This window comes from Magallana gigas, chromosome 6, assembly GCF_963853765.1.
Source record: "Magallana gigas chromosome 6, xbMagGiga1.1, whole genome shotgun sequence".
NCBI lineage: Eukaryota > Metazoa > Mollusca > Bivalvia > Ostreida > Ostreidae > Magallana > Magallana gigas.
In genome coordinates this window covers 12,940,687-12,958,343 of record NC_088858.1, presented here as the reverse complement: position 1 = coordinate 12,958,343, position 17,657 = coordinate 12,940,687, and the positions used below count along the sequence as shown (strand labels likewise).

At 33.6% G+C, this 17,657-nt stretch overlaps 1 protein-coding gene across 1 annotated transcript in view; it reads left to right on the top strand.

Moving 5' to 3' along the window:
• The window catches only part of LOC105320394 (uncharacterized), a 36,215-nt gene that overhangs the window by 3,340 nt on the left and 15,218 nt on the right, over nt 1-17,657 (top strand). The window contains exons 2-11 of the mRNA XM_011418321.4: nt 16-72; nt 1,193-1,267; nt 1,651-1,693; nt 2,767-2,963; nt 9,024-9,153; nt 9,385-9,665; nt 10,180-10,405; nt 13,432-13,673; nt 14,099-14,231; nt 15,240-15,431. Coding sequence (XP_011416623.3) covers nt 16-72; nt 1,193-1,267; nt 1,651-1,693; nt 2,767-2,963; nt 9,024-9,153; nt 9,385-9,665; nt 10,180-10,405; nt 13,432-13,673; nt 14,099-14,231; nt 15,240-15,431 — 1,576 coding nt within the window. The remainder of the gene's footprint in view (nt 1-15; nt 73-1,192; nt 1,268-1,650; nt 1,694-2,766; nt 2,964-9,023; nt 9,154-9,384; nt 9,666-10,179; nt 10,406-13,431; nt 13,674-14,098; nt 14,232-15,239; nt 15,432-17,657) is intronic.

The window sequence follows — 17,657 nt, the reverse complement described above, 5'->3', positions numbered from 1 at the left end:
CCTTATATCTTTCAGTTACTGAGATCTCCATTTGATGACAAATCTTGCTTCAGGAGAAAAAGTTGTGATGTGGTAAGATATTTAAATACAAATCATCCACATCTCTCTTCAGAAAAATTCCAATTTTGTTTCCCCATGTTTCAGTCCTTGATTTTACAATAATTAAGCATGTCATTTTCCCCAGAACCTTTTAGTAACATCATACAATGGCTATTTTTTGTAACATTTGCCATGAGTTTGTGAACATTAGGATTTAGATCCGACCCTTATGCAAGGTCATTTATTAGCCTTAATTATTGAGAGCGAGTGGGTATATAGCTGCTTTTCAACTATTTTTGCCTCAATTTCCATTAAGTCGATGTAGAGCAAGCTTGATATAATTCATTAAGAAGAGTGAGGGTAGATTTCACTTCCTGATATCTGGAGAATCACTAAAGAAACAATGACAGAGAGCTTAAATCTGGGATACCAGATTGGATAATGTATGCAAGCTGCACTTTGAAGTTACTGAAATTTATTTGTGATGTTCACATCGGCTATTGTATAGAGATCTTGCCAAACATAGCTCATACTTAAGTTCTCTGGAAATAACCTTTTCGTTAATTGTGACAGTATACACTTTTTTCATGCCTTCACCATGTGTTAACAGTCAAAACTATTGTCTGAAGGGAGCAGACTTAAGAAATTTTTGTCCGAGCCTTAGGCCGAGGACAATAGTTTCTTGGGACCTCATGTGTTAACATGTCTTTGATTATTGATTAAAGACAGAATTATAGTTACCAATTTTTTAAACATCAATTTACATTGTAGATATATATAAAGCTTAGTAATAATAATTATTACTTTGGAACAAAAAAGGATGCACATTAAGAAAATATTATGATTTGCTTATTGAATTGAACTGAACTGAGCTTAAATATATAGTATAAATTTATAGAGGGTGCTATATTTTTCAAAAGTATTTCACAGCTAGCTAGAGCTGAAAAACTGGTTTTGCAACTGTTAGACCACAAGCGAGTACGTATGCACTGCATTCATTTGATCAATCGGCATTTAAATTCATGGAAGACCAGGAAAAATTACTTGGTTATCCATAAATGTATCCGATTCAGTAATGATGTGTATGTGAAAAATATGACGGTATCTTAGAGATCTGTCTTAACTGCACTTTTTCTCTTCTTTTATTTTCCAGTGTTGGAATATGTGTGAAAATATCATCATTACACCCGAAATATTTTCAGAAATCTGCAACAATGAGGATTACTGCGTAAGATATCAAGTTTTAATATCCTGTTTGTATCTATTATGAGAATCGGCCAGGGGGTAACAACTTTCGAATATGTTATAAAAACCAATCTCAGATTTGTACCTTTTAAACTCTAGAAAGGTCTGACATTTCTTCTAGACTGTTTGATTCATCTTAAGCATCAAATTATTAATTAGAAACATGTGGAAAAACTGCTGTACAAGAAGTATAAGATAGCTAGCTCTGATTCATTCAGGATTGATGAAGCAGTTTTAAAATTTTGACCAAGCTGACTGCAGATGCAAAAGATTTTCAAAAATAAAAAAGTATGCTTAATGAATGAACTACCAATGTATAAGTTTTTTATGAAATGTTTATGCATCTTTCTTTCTTTTTAACTGTAGCAAAGGGGTTGCCAGATAGCATGCAGCTTCAACAAAACAAAAGGTAGATATATACATACTCTATGGATAGTTATGTTTAGTGACTGTTGAGGGGATAACATTGTTTTATACTGGATGTCAAATTACCGACTGGTCAATATTTTGTAGTACATGTTATTACGTACCTTCTATTCCAATATATTATACGTACAGCATTATCCATTTACTATACATGTACCGGTATATGGAAACATACTTGGGTAAAATATGTTATACTGTATAATGTTATTTGAGCCAAAAGTAGTATAGAAATTTAATTTCCAGAGGGAACCCCCTTTCTCTGTGTACATTATACATACAGTATATGAAGTATTGTGTAAGAGGCATAGCGATGTACTAGGCCGCTCATATTTTGCCCTGTTTCTAGGGAGAAGAAAAGTTTCATTTCTCTTTTATGATGCACTGTCTTAGACAGAATATAATTTAATGATTGTGTTCGCATGGCCAGGAACAGTCAAAATCCAATTAAAACAAGTTCTTTTCCCTTATAACACAAAGATAAAAAAGAACCCGAGACTCATTAATGCTGCTCTACTCTTATTATTTTGATCTAGTTTTTCGGGGGTCTTTAATTGGCTAGACTCCTTATGGGGTTGATCATGTGAGAATTTAGGGGCAAAATTGTAATTATTTGAGAAAGTTAATCTACAGTTTTGTGTTGGTAAATTGTTTGTTTATTTTGATCGGGTTCCAGACAGCACTGTCCAGAAATATTTGGCCTGGAAGCTGTCCCTTGCTGTGGTTAGTGGCTGATCTATAATTAGTTATGATCTTTCCTTGTGTATGTTGGCAACTCCCAGAATTTGACCAGTTGGCTGCTAGTAGTAAAGATAGACTCAGATAAGATAAACAGGGAAATTAAAACATCAAAATCTGTTACTTGGGAATGGCTGCAGGGTTGACTGCCCAATGCCTGGCAACCTGAAGTATAACCTCCCTCAAAACATGCCCCCAGATGTCAAGGTCAATCTGCTTACTGTGACATTGAATATTAACCTTTCTCCAACCCATTGTTATCAGTTCATACAAAAAACATGGTATTCATTTATTAAATGATAATATTTGGGTCCATTTCAGTACCATCATCCATAAGTTGGAGCTTTGGCATGGAACCAGCTGTGATGAATTTTAAAAAGACACAGAACACAGAAATTGCATGGGAGACTCCTACGTCTGAACAAGCATCTGGATTAAAGCAAGCTTTTGTGTATATTCTCATGGCTAAGGAGCCCGTTGGTAATCCCAGGAGTAGGACTTGGACAGAAGTCACACAGGTATACAGAGAGAGAGAGAGAGAGAGAGAGAGAGAGAGCACTGAGCCATAACCAAGACCTGTATGCATTCTATTGGTATACCGGTATACAGTATATATAGATGGAGAAACTATTTGTGTATATCATAAAGACTTCACATTTTCAAAAGATATGACTTAATTCAAACACTATTGCAGAAAGTACACATATGTATGTTAATTATAGAGCTTAGGCTAGGAATTTGCGGTTTGGGGTTTTGGAAGAGGCTTTTATCAGCTCTACTCTTGGTGAAAGATTCTCTTTCAGTTTTCGTATCCATAGTATCAGAATTAACTTCATCAAAGCAGTATTGATGTCAGCAGGATTTAAACTCATCTTATCACCTGCTAAAGACTTTGTTTTTACAGGACTGATGTCTTGATAATGACGAAATATGATTTAAAAGCTTTCACCAGCTAATAGCTAATATTTTGGTTGCTTTGAAACTTCAACACATTTTTCAAAGTTCAGTTTCATGATTTCGATTCCCATTACAATTTTCTTCTTTAGAAAAAATAAAACGAAAATAATTGAACCTTTGTTCAGAATACAATAGATGTATGTATTGGATATTAATTGCCTAGTACAATAGTGACATTCCTGCAGGTTAATTTATAATATATACCTATGTAACACCTGTGTCTTACAAACTTGTATCATCTCAAATATTATGTCCTAGCCAATCTGTAGACTTGAAATATGAAGATCTTGATTATTATAAAGTGCTAAGTGATTAAGAACCATGCTTTAGAAGAGGAGAAGTTTTTTTTTTCTTACGAAATATGATGAAGAAAATTATGCAATAATCTGAGACATAAAGATGCCTGAATAACATGGGAAATGACTCCTTCTGTACCTTGGTTATCAATACTCCTCAACAAATTAAAGGAATCTAACACAGCATTTATCACTTTCCTCATATATTTTATTAATCTGCTCGTAAAAATTTATTCTCCCTGCGTTCATTTCCAGAATCTCGTGTATCAATATTGCACAGTATAAGTATGTAGAAAGGAAATCTATTTTTGCTGTGCATATCTTACGAAAGACTTTTAATCTGTAAATCAATCTGTTTATTGGTATTCCATGCAGCGTTAATATTGTGAAGGCAGATCATAATTTCCTCACATTTCTTATAATGTGTCACCTAATTTTATCTGCCAGCCTGTGATTAAAATAGAACCATCTTGGCTCTAAACTGATGTCAGTGACTGAGGAGAAAAAACCCCACCATGGATTTCAGTCTTATGGAAACTGACAGAGAGAGGAAGATCTGTATGTGTGGCCTTGCAGCCTTTGAGCCTTTGATGAGGATGTAAACATGCATAATCACAGAAATAAAAACATGTACATTTATTCATACTGTTTTTTTATTGGAGCCGGTTCTGTGTTGAGCAGCAAGGGTCAGAAGAGTGCATACTCGGGGCGCTGTCTAGCATCGTTGTGGGTACATTCTTACTACTACACCTTTCAGTGAGGTTCTGGAAGAGGTGATGAAAAAATGTCTGAACCTTCCACCTGTTGCTGAAATCTTCAGGCTTACTGCCGGCCCAGATGCTGAAACAGCACTTAGAAATATTTAGAAAACATACCACTCTAATGTTTCAATATTGCAGATCTACCGAATATCAGGATCTTTACGACGGTGTGCTGCTCTCCTCTTAAGTAGCTTGTCTTATCGTAGTAGAGATAGATAGAAAGAGCAATGGCACCAGTCAAGAAAAAATACAGCACACACGGACATGAGTTTCTGTTCCTGACTGGCCCCCATCATTGGTGCATCTTCCGATAATCCACTAGTTTTCCTCATCATTAATACATCTCATTTATGAAGTATCCACTTGAAGTGAAGCAAACATCAAACCCTTTAACAGCACTCCAGCTCGTAATCATAATAAAATCGCCTCTATCTCCCAAATACCACCAGCAGTGTCGAATCGACTGATATTCTATTTAATAAAGTCTTCTCTTTTTTAACTTAATCAAAATTTCAAGGCTGGCAGGGTCTATAAATTATTGCTGAGACATGACAAAGCAAGTTTTTCTTAATTATCCAATAAAGATTTTATAGCATAAAGATTGTATTTCATTTATTGTAGCTAAGAAAATACACAGGTGCTTTCAAAAATATATTTTTGATCCATCTCTAATTGTTTAATGTAGAATGGATGAAGTTGAGCAGTGCAGTTTATTATGATAGATAATCAATTTTCGGTTGAACTGAGTTGCCTTCACATTAATTTGTATATTTGCTGCATTCAAACAGAGAGAATTTGATATGTATAGTGAGTAAGAAATATGTGCATTAAAGTACAACATTTGAAATAAAACTTTAATATGCATGAGATACCAGTCGTAAATCCAAATATTTCATTTGCAATGATTTTTAAACTTTTAGGATTTTTGAATTTTTAAAAAAATATATAAATAGATATACATGTTCCTTAATTACACCACATGTACATAAGTTAATTGCCCATTATCATACAGAAATTTAAATGAAAAGGATTCTTATTCATGTATTGAGAAGACTAGAGAATAGACAGCACAATTGGATACATAAAACACTAGATTGATCGAATGTTTTATTATGAATTGATCCATTTGTTGCTTCCATTAGTTTTGTTGTCATTGGATTGTGTATTTTAATAATTATACATGAAATATATTATGTTAATTGTTTTCTATTAATTTTCTAATTCATTTTTTGTTTTTCATTTTATCAATCATTTTTTCCCCAAAAATTTATTATAAAATAGAGATTGGTATGAATGAGATTGAACGCCACTGGTTAAAGCCTAGACAATAATAAAATTTGAATATACAGTCAAACTTCATTATCTCAAACTAGATGGGACTGTTTATAAACTTCGAGATTTCCAAGTATTCGAGATATTGAGGGTGAAACACTTATGTTCACACTTTTTTAGTGAGATTGTAAAATACTTTCATTTAGAATCATTTTAACAAGACCTTGGACTTTCAGTAGGGTGTAGCAATGTATTTCTTGCGTCAAAAGGAGTTAAACATGACTGGGTTTCAAGCGAAATATGCAGCGATTGCGTAGTATTAGCTCAAAAGTCAGACAAATCTTGTTGATTTCAAAGAGCCATGGCTGAATGGTCAGCAATGAAATAGACAGGTCTACGTCATTACCGGTATGCTGTTTGACACAACTACCCAAAGTCCAAGCTCTTGTTAAAATGGTTCTATCAACACACTTCATGAACAATGATAGTGTCCTATATGTTAGCTAGTTCTTGGATTATTATTAATGTCAACTTTTTTTTTTAAAGCTGTCGATAATTGTCTTGTTTGTAAGTCTGCAGTGAGCAATATGACCTAGGCTCGCAGTGAGCAAAATGTCCTCGCAGTGACTCAATCTGTTCAGTAAGAGCAGCATTATCGTTAGTCAACAGTCACTGAGATGATTGGTGCTGCCAGTTAGTAGCTAGTTTATGCGCAGACTTGATGTGAAGCGGCTGATACATGCGGGGTATCTCTGGTACATGTTACTCTTGCTTCAGTGTAACCCCAGAATATAGTACGCCGTCTGGGCTCCAGCATCTTATAATCTACGCGATCTTGTAGTTTATCCCCATAAATAGAATCCAAAGAAACATTCAGGAGATAGTTAGACATTTGACTTTTACAAGCTTGGTATTTGTGAATACTTACTAACTTATTTGATGGTATGAGTAAGTGACAGACTTTATATATTGAAAGCTAGCTCACAAACTGTAAGATACAAATGTGAGATTCTCTGGTTTGGTTGTCTGCAAAAATGTTGTATCATAAGAGAGCAAAGTACATGAATGAAAAAAAAACAACAAAATATATGAATAAGTTAAAAATTCAAGAATGTCAAATCTTCTAAGTCCAGCCAGTCTTTGGAGAATGCAAAATAACAAGAGCCCAAGTAAACAATTCTTCAATAACTCAGCTACACCAAAAATACATTGTCTGGAGATGATATACTATAAGATTCCTAAATAGCTAATATTTTGTGTAAGAAGGAAAGTGCAAAACAATTGGTAATAATGTTTCCAAAGAAATGTGACCCAGTTCCCAAATGGAAATCTCTAATGGTTATGTGTCTGTTGGTTGTTGTTTGACAACATAGCCTCTAACAAGTTACGACTGCAATGATAAAATGGTGTATACTCTATCAGCTCTGTATACTTCTAGATATTGCGCTTATTAGTAATCATTCCAAGAAGTAATTGAGGCTCAATTTTCATTATTGCAGGAATTCCTTTGCTCAGTGTGCTCAAATTGTAGGAATAATACTATACTGTAGTATATGTCATTTTGTCCTACCCATTTATCATAACAGCCTATGTTAAACATCTATCTTTTCTCATTGCAATTTTAAGAATCAATTTATGTATTATGTAATTTTGAGAACCAAAATCTTATCGAAAGTCATCATTTTTTTCTGATGTATTTTCTTGTTCATTTTTTATAATTATTTGTGATAAAAATAAATAAGGAGCCGGATAGTTTTTGTTTTTATACACAATAAAATTTCCATCACTTTTATCTCGTCTAGCTCTAACAAAATGTTGTTTTCGTAAAATTTGTTTCCCACTGTTTCGTTGCAAATAAAATGTATTCTCTTAAATACATACACTCTACACTACGACTCTTGTTATTTCGAGGTGGGATGAAAATAGATGCACAATATAATATACAGTGATATTGTTTATGATCTTGTTTTGTTAAACACAAGATTTTTGTAAAGTTGTCTTGGCACAGAACATTTCTGACTGGTGATACACGTTTCCATGTACAAATCCACGCAGCATGAAACAGTTGTTTCTTCAATTGACCCTGTCATTATGCGATATTTTGGTTCTGAGTTCTGTGTCTGCATCCACATGAAAGAAAATAAAACAAGAGTCATCATGATTTAAGAATTGTTAGTTTATTGAGACTTAAACTGTAGAACACCGCATTGGATTGTAGGGGCTTTGCGTTGTTGATAAGTATAACATGTGTAAGCCATGGATCCGTCTCAGTTGAATGCCGAATCACACCTCATTACAAGCTGCTGATGGACGAACTCTCCCTTTATTCTTTTCTGAAAAATTACCTGCTTCATTTCATGTGCAGACACCTTGCGGCACAAGCACCAGAGCCTGTTTCCTCATGACTAATTTCTCACAGAATTTTTTTTTTTACGTGAAGGATAAGGGATAATCGAGAAAACTTACCAGTTTTCCTGTGTATTTTGAAAACAATTAAATTGACAAAATATAAGCAACATCAAAAGCTTTTCCCACTTTACATGTTAACTAATGACTTTTGGAATATATAAGATGCTGCAGAAAAAAAGCCTGCCATACAGATAGATGTATATTGCCAGTTATTTAATATTCCTCTTTATACAAGTTGAGCTGTATGGGATTTTTTTTGTGAGGACATGCAGTTTTTCTATTTACTTTATGTCCTTTCCCTTTGTTCCAAATCATGGTTGGAGCCATATAACTCATCATTGATCTTAATGGGACATATTCCCCTCCCAAATTTGATTATGCTTACAATCCAAGCTTTCATAGTAGTATCTGATGAAGACTGCACCAAAACATTTATACCATATAAACCTAAAAACACACAGATTTCATATTTTTCTGCCTTTGTAAAGAGTCTATGAAATATTTATTGAGACTGGTTTGAATTAGAAATGATTGCCTATATATAATCATTTTATCAAAGTCCTCGCTTGATTCATTGTTTTAATTTGCAAATACCAAGTTCTAGAAAATTGTACAAAGATGTGAAAATATGATATACCAACATATAATTTGTATCAAATCTTTGTTTTGCTCTTCAAATGAGTGGTTTTACGTAAATACATGATTAGAGATGCTCTTTGCTATATCTCTTCAAATTATATACCACTTGAAAATAAGCCAAAATGTGGTTTTGAACTGAAACTTTGGAAGATGATGAACATAGAAAAAGCATGTCTATGCACTTGAAGTTTTTCATCGTTTTGTGCTTTTAGAGGTCTGTATTTAATGTAATTTGTCTTTTCAGACAGCATCTAAACAAGTAGTGTTGAAGAAAGAGGTGCTGCTCCACAGTTCAGAGTTTTGGTTGATTGCTGTAACGGAGAATGGGACAGCCACGGAAGCTCATTTTGAAAATAAAGAAACTATAGTCAAAGGTTCTTAATTATTATCACATTGCATACATTTGTTCACATACACTTCAAACATTTATTCACATACACAGAAATATGAAACTTTTTAAAAGATATTTTATTTGATTTAAGCTAAAGAGACATTATACATATATATATACATAATTTCATGTTTTATTGAAATTTGAAAATATTGATCAATATTGCCTAAAAGATGCCAAAAAATGGATTTTTAATTAATATTTTTTTTAACAGGAGTAAAGTACCCATCATCGTCATCTCTCACAGACTACACAACCCATGGCTCCTCAAAAGGCACCACAATTCAGGTCAATTTCACCATTGAGGAGGACCCAAGGGACACCACCCTGTCGGTGTTGTTAGAGTGGTCGGACCCTCCCCTCCCCCTGAGGGAGGTGGATGCCTACAAAGTGACCTGGTTTATGGAGAACTGCGAAGTGTGGGAGAGGTCACCCCCCTGTAGTATTCCTGCCGACCATTTTGCTCACACTGTATTTTATTCCAAAGACAAAAAGGTATTCAATCTGCTAGTGTAGACAATGCATGAGCAACTGCAGAAAACTAGTAATTTATGATTTGGTCATTCTAAGATTTATTGTTCCATTTTTTTCTTTGGTGTTTTTTTCTTTGTTGTTTATCATTCTCCATGACAAATTTAAATTAAAAAAAATAGTCATATATGCTATTAAATTTGCAATAAGTGCATTATTACTTAAATGAAATATTCTTAACAAATGTCATCAAAATTAACATTTAATTGTCAACTACTTGTTTATATTTTCCCTAAAGATGGTAAAATTTTCAACTTTTCACTGTAACATGCACATTATAAATTGAATGAAATCCAATTTTATCGTTCTTTATCAAAACACCCATTAACTTTGATAAAAAGTTAGAGAATCAATTTTAAAAACTGTATTTCAAAATTACAAATGTTAATGTAAATATAGAGCTTCAAGAATGCAAATTGCAATCACTAAATTGAAATTTAAAACATATTAACTAGATAGTTTTCTTTTCTTGTTTCAGTCATCATATAGGATAAATTCTCTTATGTACAATACTGAGTACAATGTCAAGGTCGAACTTCAACAAGCCAATCAGAGGACCAGCACTGAATGGGTAGGAGAAGTTGATTTCAAAACGGATCTATGTGAAGAAGTTGATGAACAGACTTATACCAAGTGTAAAATAGGTCTTAACCCTGATGAAACAGTCCCAGAAACCCCCATAGTGGAAGAAAAAGAAGAAAGAGGTCAGTGTACAATCAGGTCAAGGACAGTCTGTATTTGTCCAACCTTTGACCTTAATTTATAATACATTGTAAACCAAACTTATTACATGATATAATGTAATAGTGTTCAGATACCTTTGTTTCCAATGTCAAAAATCAATAATTGACAACAAGTTAGGGAGCAAAATGAATAAATTGTTAAAATCTTCCTTAAGTTAGAGTTATGTAGGTATTTTTACATTTAGATGTGTATTTCTATTTACCACATTCTATGGAAAACGGCTTCCACCAAGTATATTGATAGGTATACATACATGCGCTAATTCTATATCCACTGCAACCTGTTGAAAAGTCAATTTCCGCCAAATATTGTACATGCCAAGTGTAATACATGAAAGGTATTGAAAAGGTAGTTCTGTTAGGGCTCTCTCTCTCTCTCTCTCTCTCTCTCTCTCTCTCTCTCTCTCTCTCTGAGAGACTTGAAATGTGCAGACAGTTGTAATTTGTTTGACCTGTAAGAATTTAATTATTTTCTATAAAACTACATGTCTTATCATTCTGTAGGAAGCAGAGTGAAGGGAGGCAGGGTATCAGATAAGTTGCTCAGTCGATCTCAACGGTAATTACTGGTAGCATTTTATATGGGATATTTTTTATATCCTTTAGGCTTATCGCAGGTGAAGATAAGACAAAGTCGTAGGGGCTAACTTAGAAATCCAGCCAAAATGTAGCACCTTGTTCTTGTACTCTGCAAAAGTGATTCAGATAAATCCTCATTTATCCCTAATTTTCCCTAATTCAGTGGGAGTGGTTGGGATCTATAGGTAAATTGCTTAATGCAGTTTTCGTTTCAAATCCAAACAAACAATTTTGTTTCTTTGAGATCTTAAAGATGCTTTTCTTGTCTAATTTAAATCTAAAGATGTGCGGGAGTGAGGGTTGAAAAAGAACTTCCTTCATCTAGATAGATCAGACTAAAGCAAACATTTCTGGGAATCTTATTTTCATGCTCCATTTTTTATGGAGACTTTATTGACTTATTTTGTAATTGTAGCAGTTGGTATTAAAATGGGGGGAAAAGGGGATCCTTTTATTTCATTGTCAAAAGTAATGAAAAATTTGACAGGGATGTACAATTTCGATGAGATTTATTGGTCTAAATAATCAAAAGAGGGAGTGGGTGCAAAAAAGCAATGAACTGAAGTGATGATATAAATTCATATTTGTGTGTACTTTTTCATTTCAATTTGGGTCATTCCGCTGACAGAATTATGAAGACAGTATATATATTTCAAACATGGAAACTGTAAATCAGCCATAATTTCTTGGCTACAAGATATATTACCCGGAATAAAGGAACTGATATGCAGTGCACTGGAAGTGATGATGTACACACTCTGTCAGTGGAAGTATATTGCGTATGGGGGTGATAAAAAACAAATGAAGCGCAGGAGAAATCAAACATTAATAATTAAAAAATTCGGTTAAGTTCCCAATCCATCCATCATTACGTGGCTACTGATGAGGATTTCTTGTGTGTATGTTGAGCAAACTAACTACACTTCATCAGAAGGTATTGCTATGATTTTCATAATGCCACCTTCCTCAAACCATCAGCAATATCTCTGATGTCTGCTATTCAACAATCTCCTACCTCAATAGTATGTGATATAAAAATCTGACACCCACTGAGAACAGAAAATAATACTGTAATCTTCATCAATTTTTGGCACCTTCTGAAATCGCATTACGTCAGAGGTAGTGTATATTGTTTTTATAATGTTGTACCCCTTTGCTGCAGATTAATGTCGTCTGCAAAATCTTTTTTCTTCATTATTTTTGATACCGTAAAGCAGACTTCTGTTTTGAAGATAGGAACAATTACATGGTTGAAGCTCATGCAAAGAGGGAAATAAGAATGTGTGTTCATAAATAACTAAATCCTATCAAAGTAGTTGAAAGGGAATTCATTTCCTTATCTGATGTCCAAGAATGTTCTTGAAGAATAAATAACGTTAATACTTTTGAATTAGATAGAGCATCCTAGACTGTACATTTGACAATATTAACCTTATATAGCATGCTTGGCTAAAATTCTAAACAAAGCAAAACAATTCTGAAATTCTCAAGACAGCACTGTAATATTAGAAATGGGAGTTCGCAATTAGAAACCGAGCTAAGATTCTCTGGCTTAGTGGACCATTAATCAGTTATCCTTGGTCCCTATTGCAGCTGAAGAACAAAAGGTCATAATTTACCTGATTTAATTCAATTGTCTATTATTCTTTTCTTCTACTTTTATGGCTATCTTGCATGTTTGGGTGATCGTAATAGCTTAGGATTAAGGATTTGAACTTTTACAAGAGTTATATACCCAATAGCCCCCAGGGACCTAAGTTTATGTGTTGTTTTATCTGTTGCCCCTTTCTTGGTGAGTGTCCCTCACACACGCTTTCGAACTCCTAAACTCTGATGACGCCGAAACCTCCATGGAATCCACTCCACCGTCTTGACTTCCTGTATACTTATCTATGCATGCACTTCCTGAGTCTCCCTTTGTTTTATGTGATGTGTTAGATACACACTAGAACAAGTTGGATTTCTAATAAGAAGAGATATTTAAGCCTCGCCTAGATCAGGACAAGCAGCCTCTGTAAGCTGCACCTCGTACATACTGCTACTCATACATGCAATGCAGCAGGATTTCATTGTACAATGCAATTAATTTTAGTCTCCACCCAACCTCCTTACATTGATTTCTTTGGGGGTTTTTTTGGCCCTGTCAGAAATGAAACCTAGAGATGTACCATTGGTACCGTTACATGTACAATGTACATGAAATCTTTGATGAATGTATAATCACAATTATAGTTTCATCAGACAACAATAATTTTACATGATTTCAACAGACTGCATCAATGCAATGGAAGCTATCACTGACATAGAACATCATGGTCCTTATATTGGGGCATATAACTATATATATTCTACAAGCAAAATTATGAAATACAAAGTACTTTTACAAATCTGTGTCTTTTACTTTTCAGATCCATTTGTGTGGTACCTCACTCTAAAGAACATGACTTATGACAAGATCACACATAGAGTAACGGCTAACATTTCATGGACTGTGCCATTTAACACGTCACACATCAAAAACTACGCAGTGGCTTGGGAAGTCGTGAACAATGATTCCAACAATAGAAATTCAGCTGGCTATGAAAACCACATCACAACACAGATGTACCACGTCATTTCTTTGGCCCCGAATAAAGAATACCAAGTCTCGGTATGTAAAGATTTGTACCCAGTACCAATACTGTGGGTTTATCAATATATTCATTGAATACCAATTTTCATGGATTTCATTGTATCGAATGTCCAATGAATTGCAATAACAAATTGATAGATCATTTGCAATAAATTTACAAATCCTTGGTACTGCGTTTTTTTCTTAAACCACCAAATATTGACACCCAAGAATGTTATTGAAACCACAGTACCTCTCAAAGAATTTTATAATCTGAAGTATCATTACTTGGTATGTACTCCAAAGTGTGGGGAATCAATCAAGTATAATTGAAGGTATATGGATGATACCTTTGTCAGCTAAAATACTTGTCGACAACTAGTTCAATCTTTACTCTAAGTTTACAATGTTTGTTTTATAAAGCCACAGTTCTGCAGCTTAATTTTGATTTGTTGGATTTTCAGGTTGTTGCTGTTTTCAATAACAAGAAAGGGGACATTGAGAGTAGCTTTGGAAGCAGCATGAGCGAGAAGCTGATCCTCAACACATCCTGGTACAAATCTATGCCGGAGACTCCCAGGACTGGGATGAGTCGAGGTCAGTAGTTCAAACCCCACAGATTGCCATTGTAATCTGTTGTACTATGAATCCACAATACTCATATGAAGTAATGTGACTTATGCCTCATGTACAGAATAATATATCAATTAATGTACAAGTAGTGAATGTCAAACTGCATTTCTATATCTAAAACAGTTCAGAGGACCTCTTTGTACATTCAGATGTATGTTCAGAGGACCTCTTTGTACATACAGATGTATGTTCAGAGGACCGCTTTGTACATACAGATGTAATTTGGCTAAACTTTTGGAAAAACTTGGATACGCTTCAAATAATAGTACATGTATCACAGACTTGAGAAATGTATAAAATAAATTAGTTGCAAAGAGAGAAACATCTTCTCTCTTTTTTTTTTAAATTACCAGTAATGTTTAGATTAATCTATATTTTTTGAATCTGCAATTTTAGTTTCAAAGGTTTTGGTGCACATATATTTCTTTTAAGCCTGCATGCTTGCACTTAATTTCATCTTAAGATGCTTCAAAAATGTTGCATGAGGGGGATTAGTTGATTTTTCTTGTAGACTATTGACCCTAATGAAATAAAACATCTAATAAATTATGCAGCTTTATAGGACTGCCACATGCAGCTCAGACAGTAAAACAGATTTTAATCAAAACACTGAGCTAAATTAAACCTGATTTCTCTGAAATTGATTATGCAAGTACTTTTTTTCTTCGAAAAGGGTTCTATGGTATTGTAGCTTTTTCTACAGAAAACAAACACAGTTATATATATAAGCAAAGTGTCAATGGCTTGGACAAGAAATTTTGATTAGTTATAATTGTGTAACTATATAATATATCAAATAAGTTTATGATACAATTTTAAAATTAGGGGATGAAACTTGGACTTTGCTGGGTATTTGTTATAAGCATGTTTGCTTGCATCTGAGGTTTAATGTATTATGGCATTTGTTGTCGTTGCTATTTCATATCATGCAATAACATTATCTTTTAATCTTAATTGTGTTTGAATCTTTAGACACCTCCATAGTGCAGTCGCAGAAGAAAGGGGTCATGGATCAGGTGATATATGGGGTGGTGATGTTCTGCAGCATCTGCCTGCTGGGACTCATCATGCTGTTTGTCTACAAGAAACGCCATAGCTTCAAGGACATCATTATCACCAAGACAGCCGTCGCCAAGAGCAACAGCTACAAATCCAACGTCGGATGTAAGTTGGATATCTTTTTTTTTGTTTCATTAGAGATTGTCAAGCTATACATATACATGTTTCATTAAAAAGCAAAAAGAATTGAGGATTTTAAATAGTCTCAAAAACCATATAATTATGAAAAAAATAATTTGAAACAAGAATCCTTTGCCTAAAATTAAACTCTGCAAATGTATCTGGATTTCCATGTCAAATAAAATTTTCAATGCAGCTGCATTGCCTTAATTAAAAGTTCCACATTTAAAGCCTCAACTTTTCATGATAATAGTTGCATAATAAAATACTATTAATCCCAAATTCAAAGATGGCTTGCTATTGCATGAAATGTATGAACTAAAAACTTCATTAGATCGTTGCCTGTAAACAGGAGCTGAGAAATATCTTGGATACCTTTTTGGAACTTTAACAAATGGGGAATTTATAGTGATTTGACAGCTATTTTCTTAAACTTTCCTCAGAGTTCACACATTGGAGGTAAACATGATAAGATGTTTATCATGTGAAGAAGAAAAGTGCAGATTTCCACTATCTTTGAAATATTCAGTATCTGTAGGATGGGTTTAATTTATGCTAACACTGGAGACCCATTACCTACAAAATATGAGTCTACCGTCACATACAATTGATGACTGTACGTCATTGAAGGAATTCCCTCTACTTATGTAATAAGATGATAAATTTTTATTATTATAAGGCTATTAGAAAAATTGCTTTGGGTGATAGTTGTGGAATAATACTATGTTCCTCATAATGTTTGTTGGTTTTGAAGATGGGGGAGAAGAAAACAGAAATTTATCAGACTTTTCATAATTTTTTACAGATGTTTGTATAATATCTATGCCAGCTAGATGTAAAAAATAGCACATCAATTATACATTATTTAAAACATTGTCTGATAGAAGAATATGTTAAAGTTGAACTGCAAAAACAAAACCAGATTATTTTGCGAGTCAAGTCTCTAAAAATTAGAATCTTTAAACTATATTTTTTAAAGATATTTTTAAAATCTTTACGTATTATCAATTAAATACTTGTCCCTTACAAATGAAGTTAAGATTTTCTGGGGGGTTTTTTTCCTTTTTTTTTTTTTGCTATTTTTATGAAACAATAGAAAATGTAGTAAATAATGTTCTGCATTTTTTTTTGCATTAAGAATTTTTTTTTTGGCTTTCAAATTTTTACATCATACCCTAACTCACCTTATTTCTGCTTGTGTTTGGTAATATGATTACTTTATTTCAAAATGAGCAAAAAGTATATATTTTTGCCCAAAATAACCCCCTCCTCTTCTCTCTATAAAATAGTTTATGATATCTTAAACAATAAGTCAGAAATTACACGTCTAGACATATCTTTTGAAGGTAAATTTATCTGTTATATTTAACTGCATGTTTGCAACCAAAACGTTTTTTCTCAATTGTGGTAGATGGACTCAGGTGCTTTTAGAAACTCTTCTCAATATTTTTCTATTCAAAAAAAGCAGATTCTTTTGTTGTAACATAAGTCATGTAGTTCTGGTATTGTGATCATTGTGTTACAAAAGAAGATGCACTTCAAGGCTCTCGGCATTACCAGACCCAGTTGGTTTGATCATACACTGAGGCGATCTGAGCTCAAATTCTTCTGTGGAATTTTCATTTTGTTTCCATACATGTAGAAATGGTATGGAGAAATACATCAAACTTGTTTTACCTTTACCTTTTAGGAACATATCTTGTGTAAAGAAAAAAAATCCTTTGAATACCAGTATTTTTAAAATGTCATACCAAACTGAAGATGATAATGTTGAAATAGTAAATCCTAGTTTACAATTAGAAAATGTAACACCTCTCTCTCTCTCTCTCTCTCTCTCTCTCTCTCTCTCTCTCATATCAACAAAATTAAGTTAATCTTTAACTATCATAAGTTATATGTAAGAAGTTTTAGAAATGCATTTGTAAGGAATGCTGTGTTCTTGTAAGAAAATTCTGGAATGTGTCTTGTCACGTACCTTCAGTTTATTCAAGACACAAACATCCTATCGGGTTCAATGTCACATGAATCTTTGTGCATAGACTTCAAAGCACTACGTACTCATAAAGATGTAAAGTTTTCTTTGGACATTCAAAGGAAGCAGCTACCGGTAGGCAGACTGTTGATAGATTCAGTGCAAGAAACTTTGTATTTTACAGCCACACAAGATCAACATTTTGATTACGGCAAGAATATATTGCTACAATTAATCTT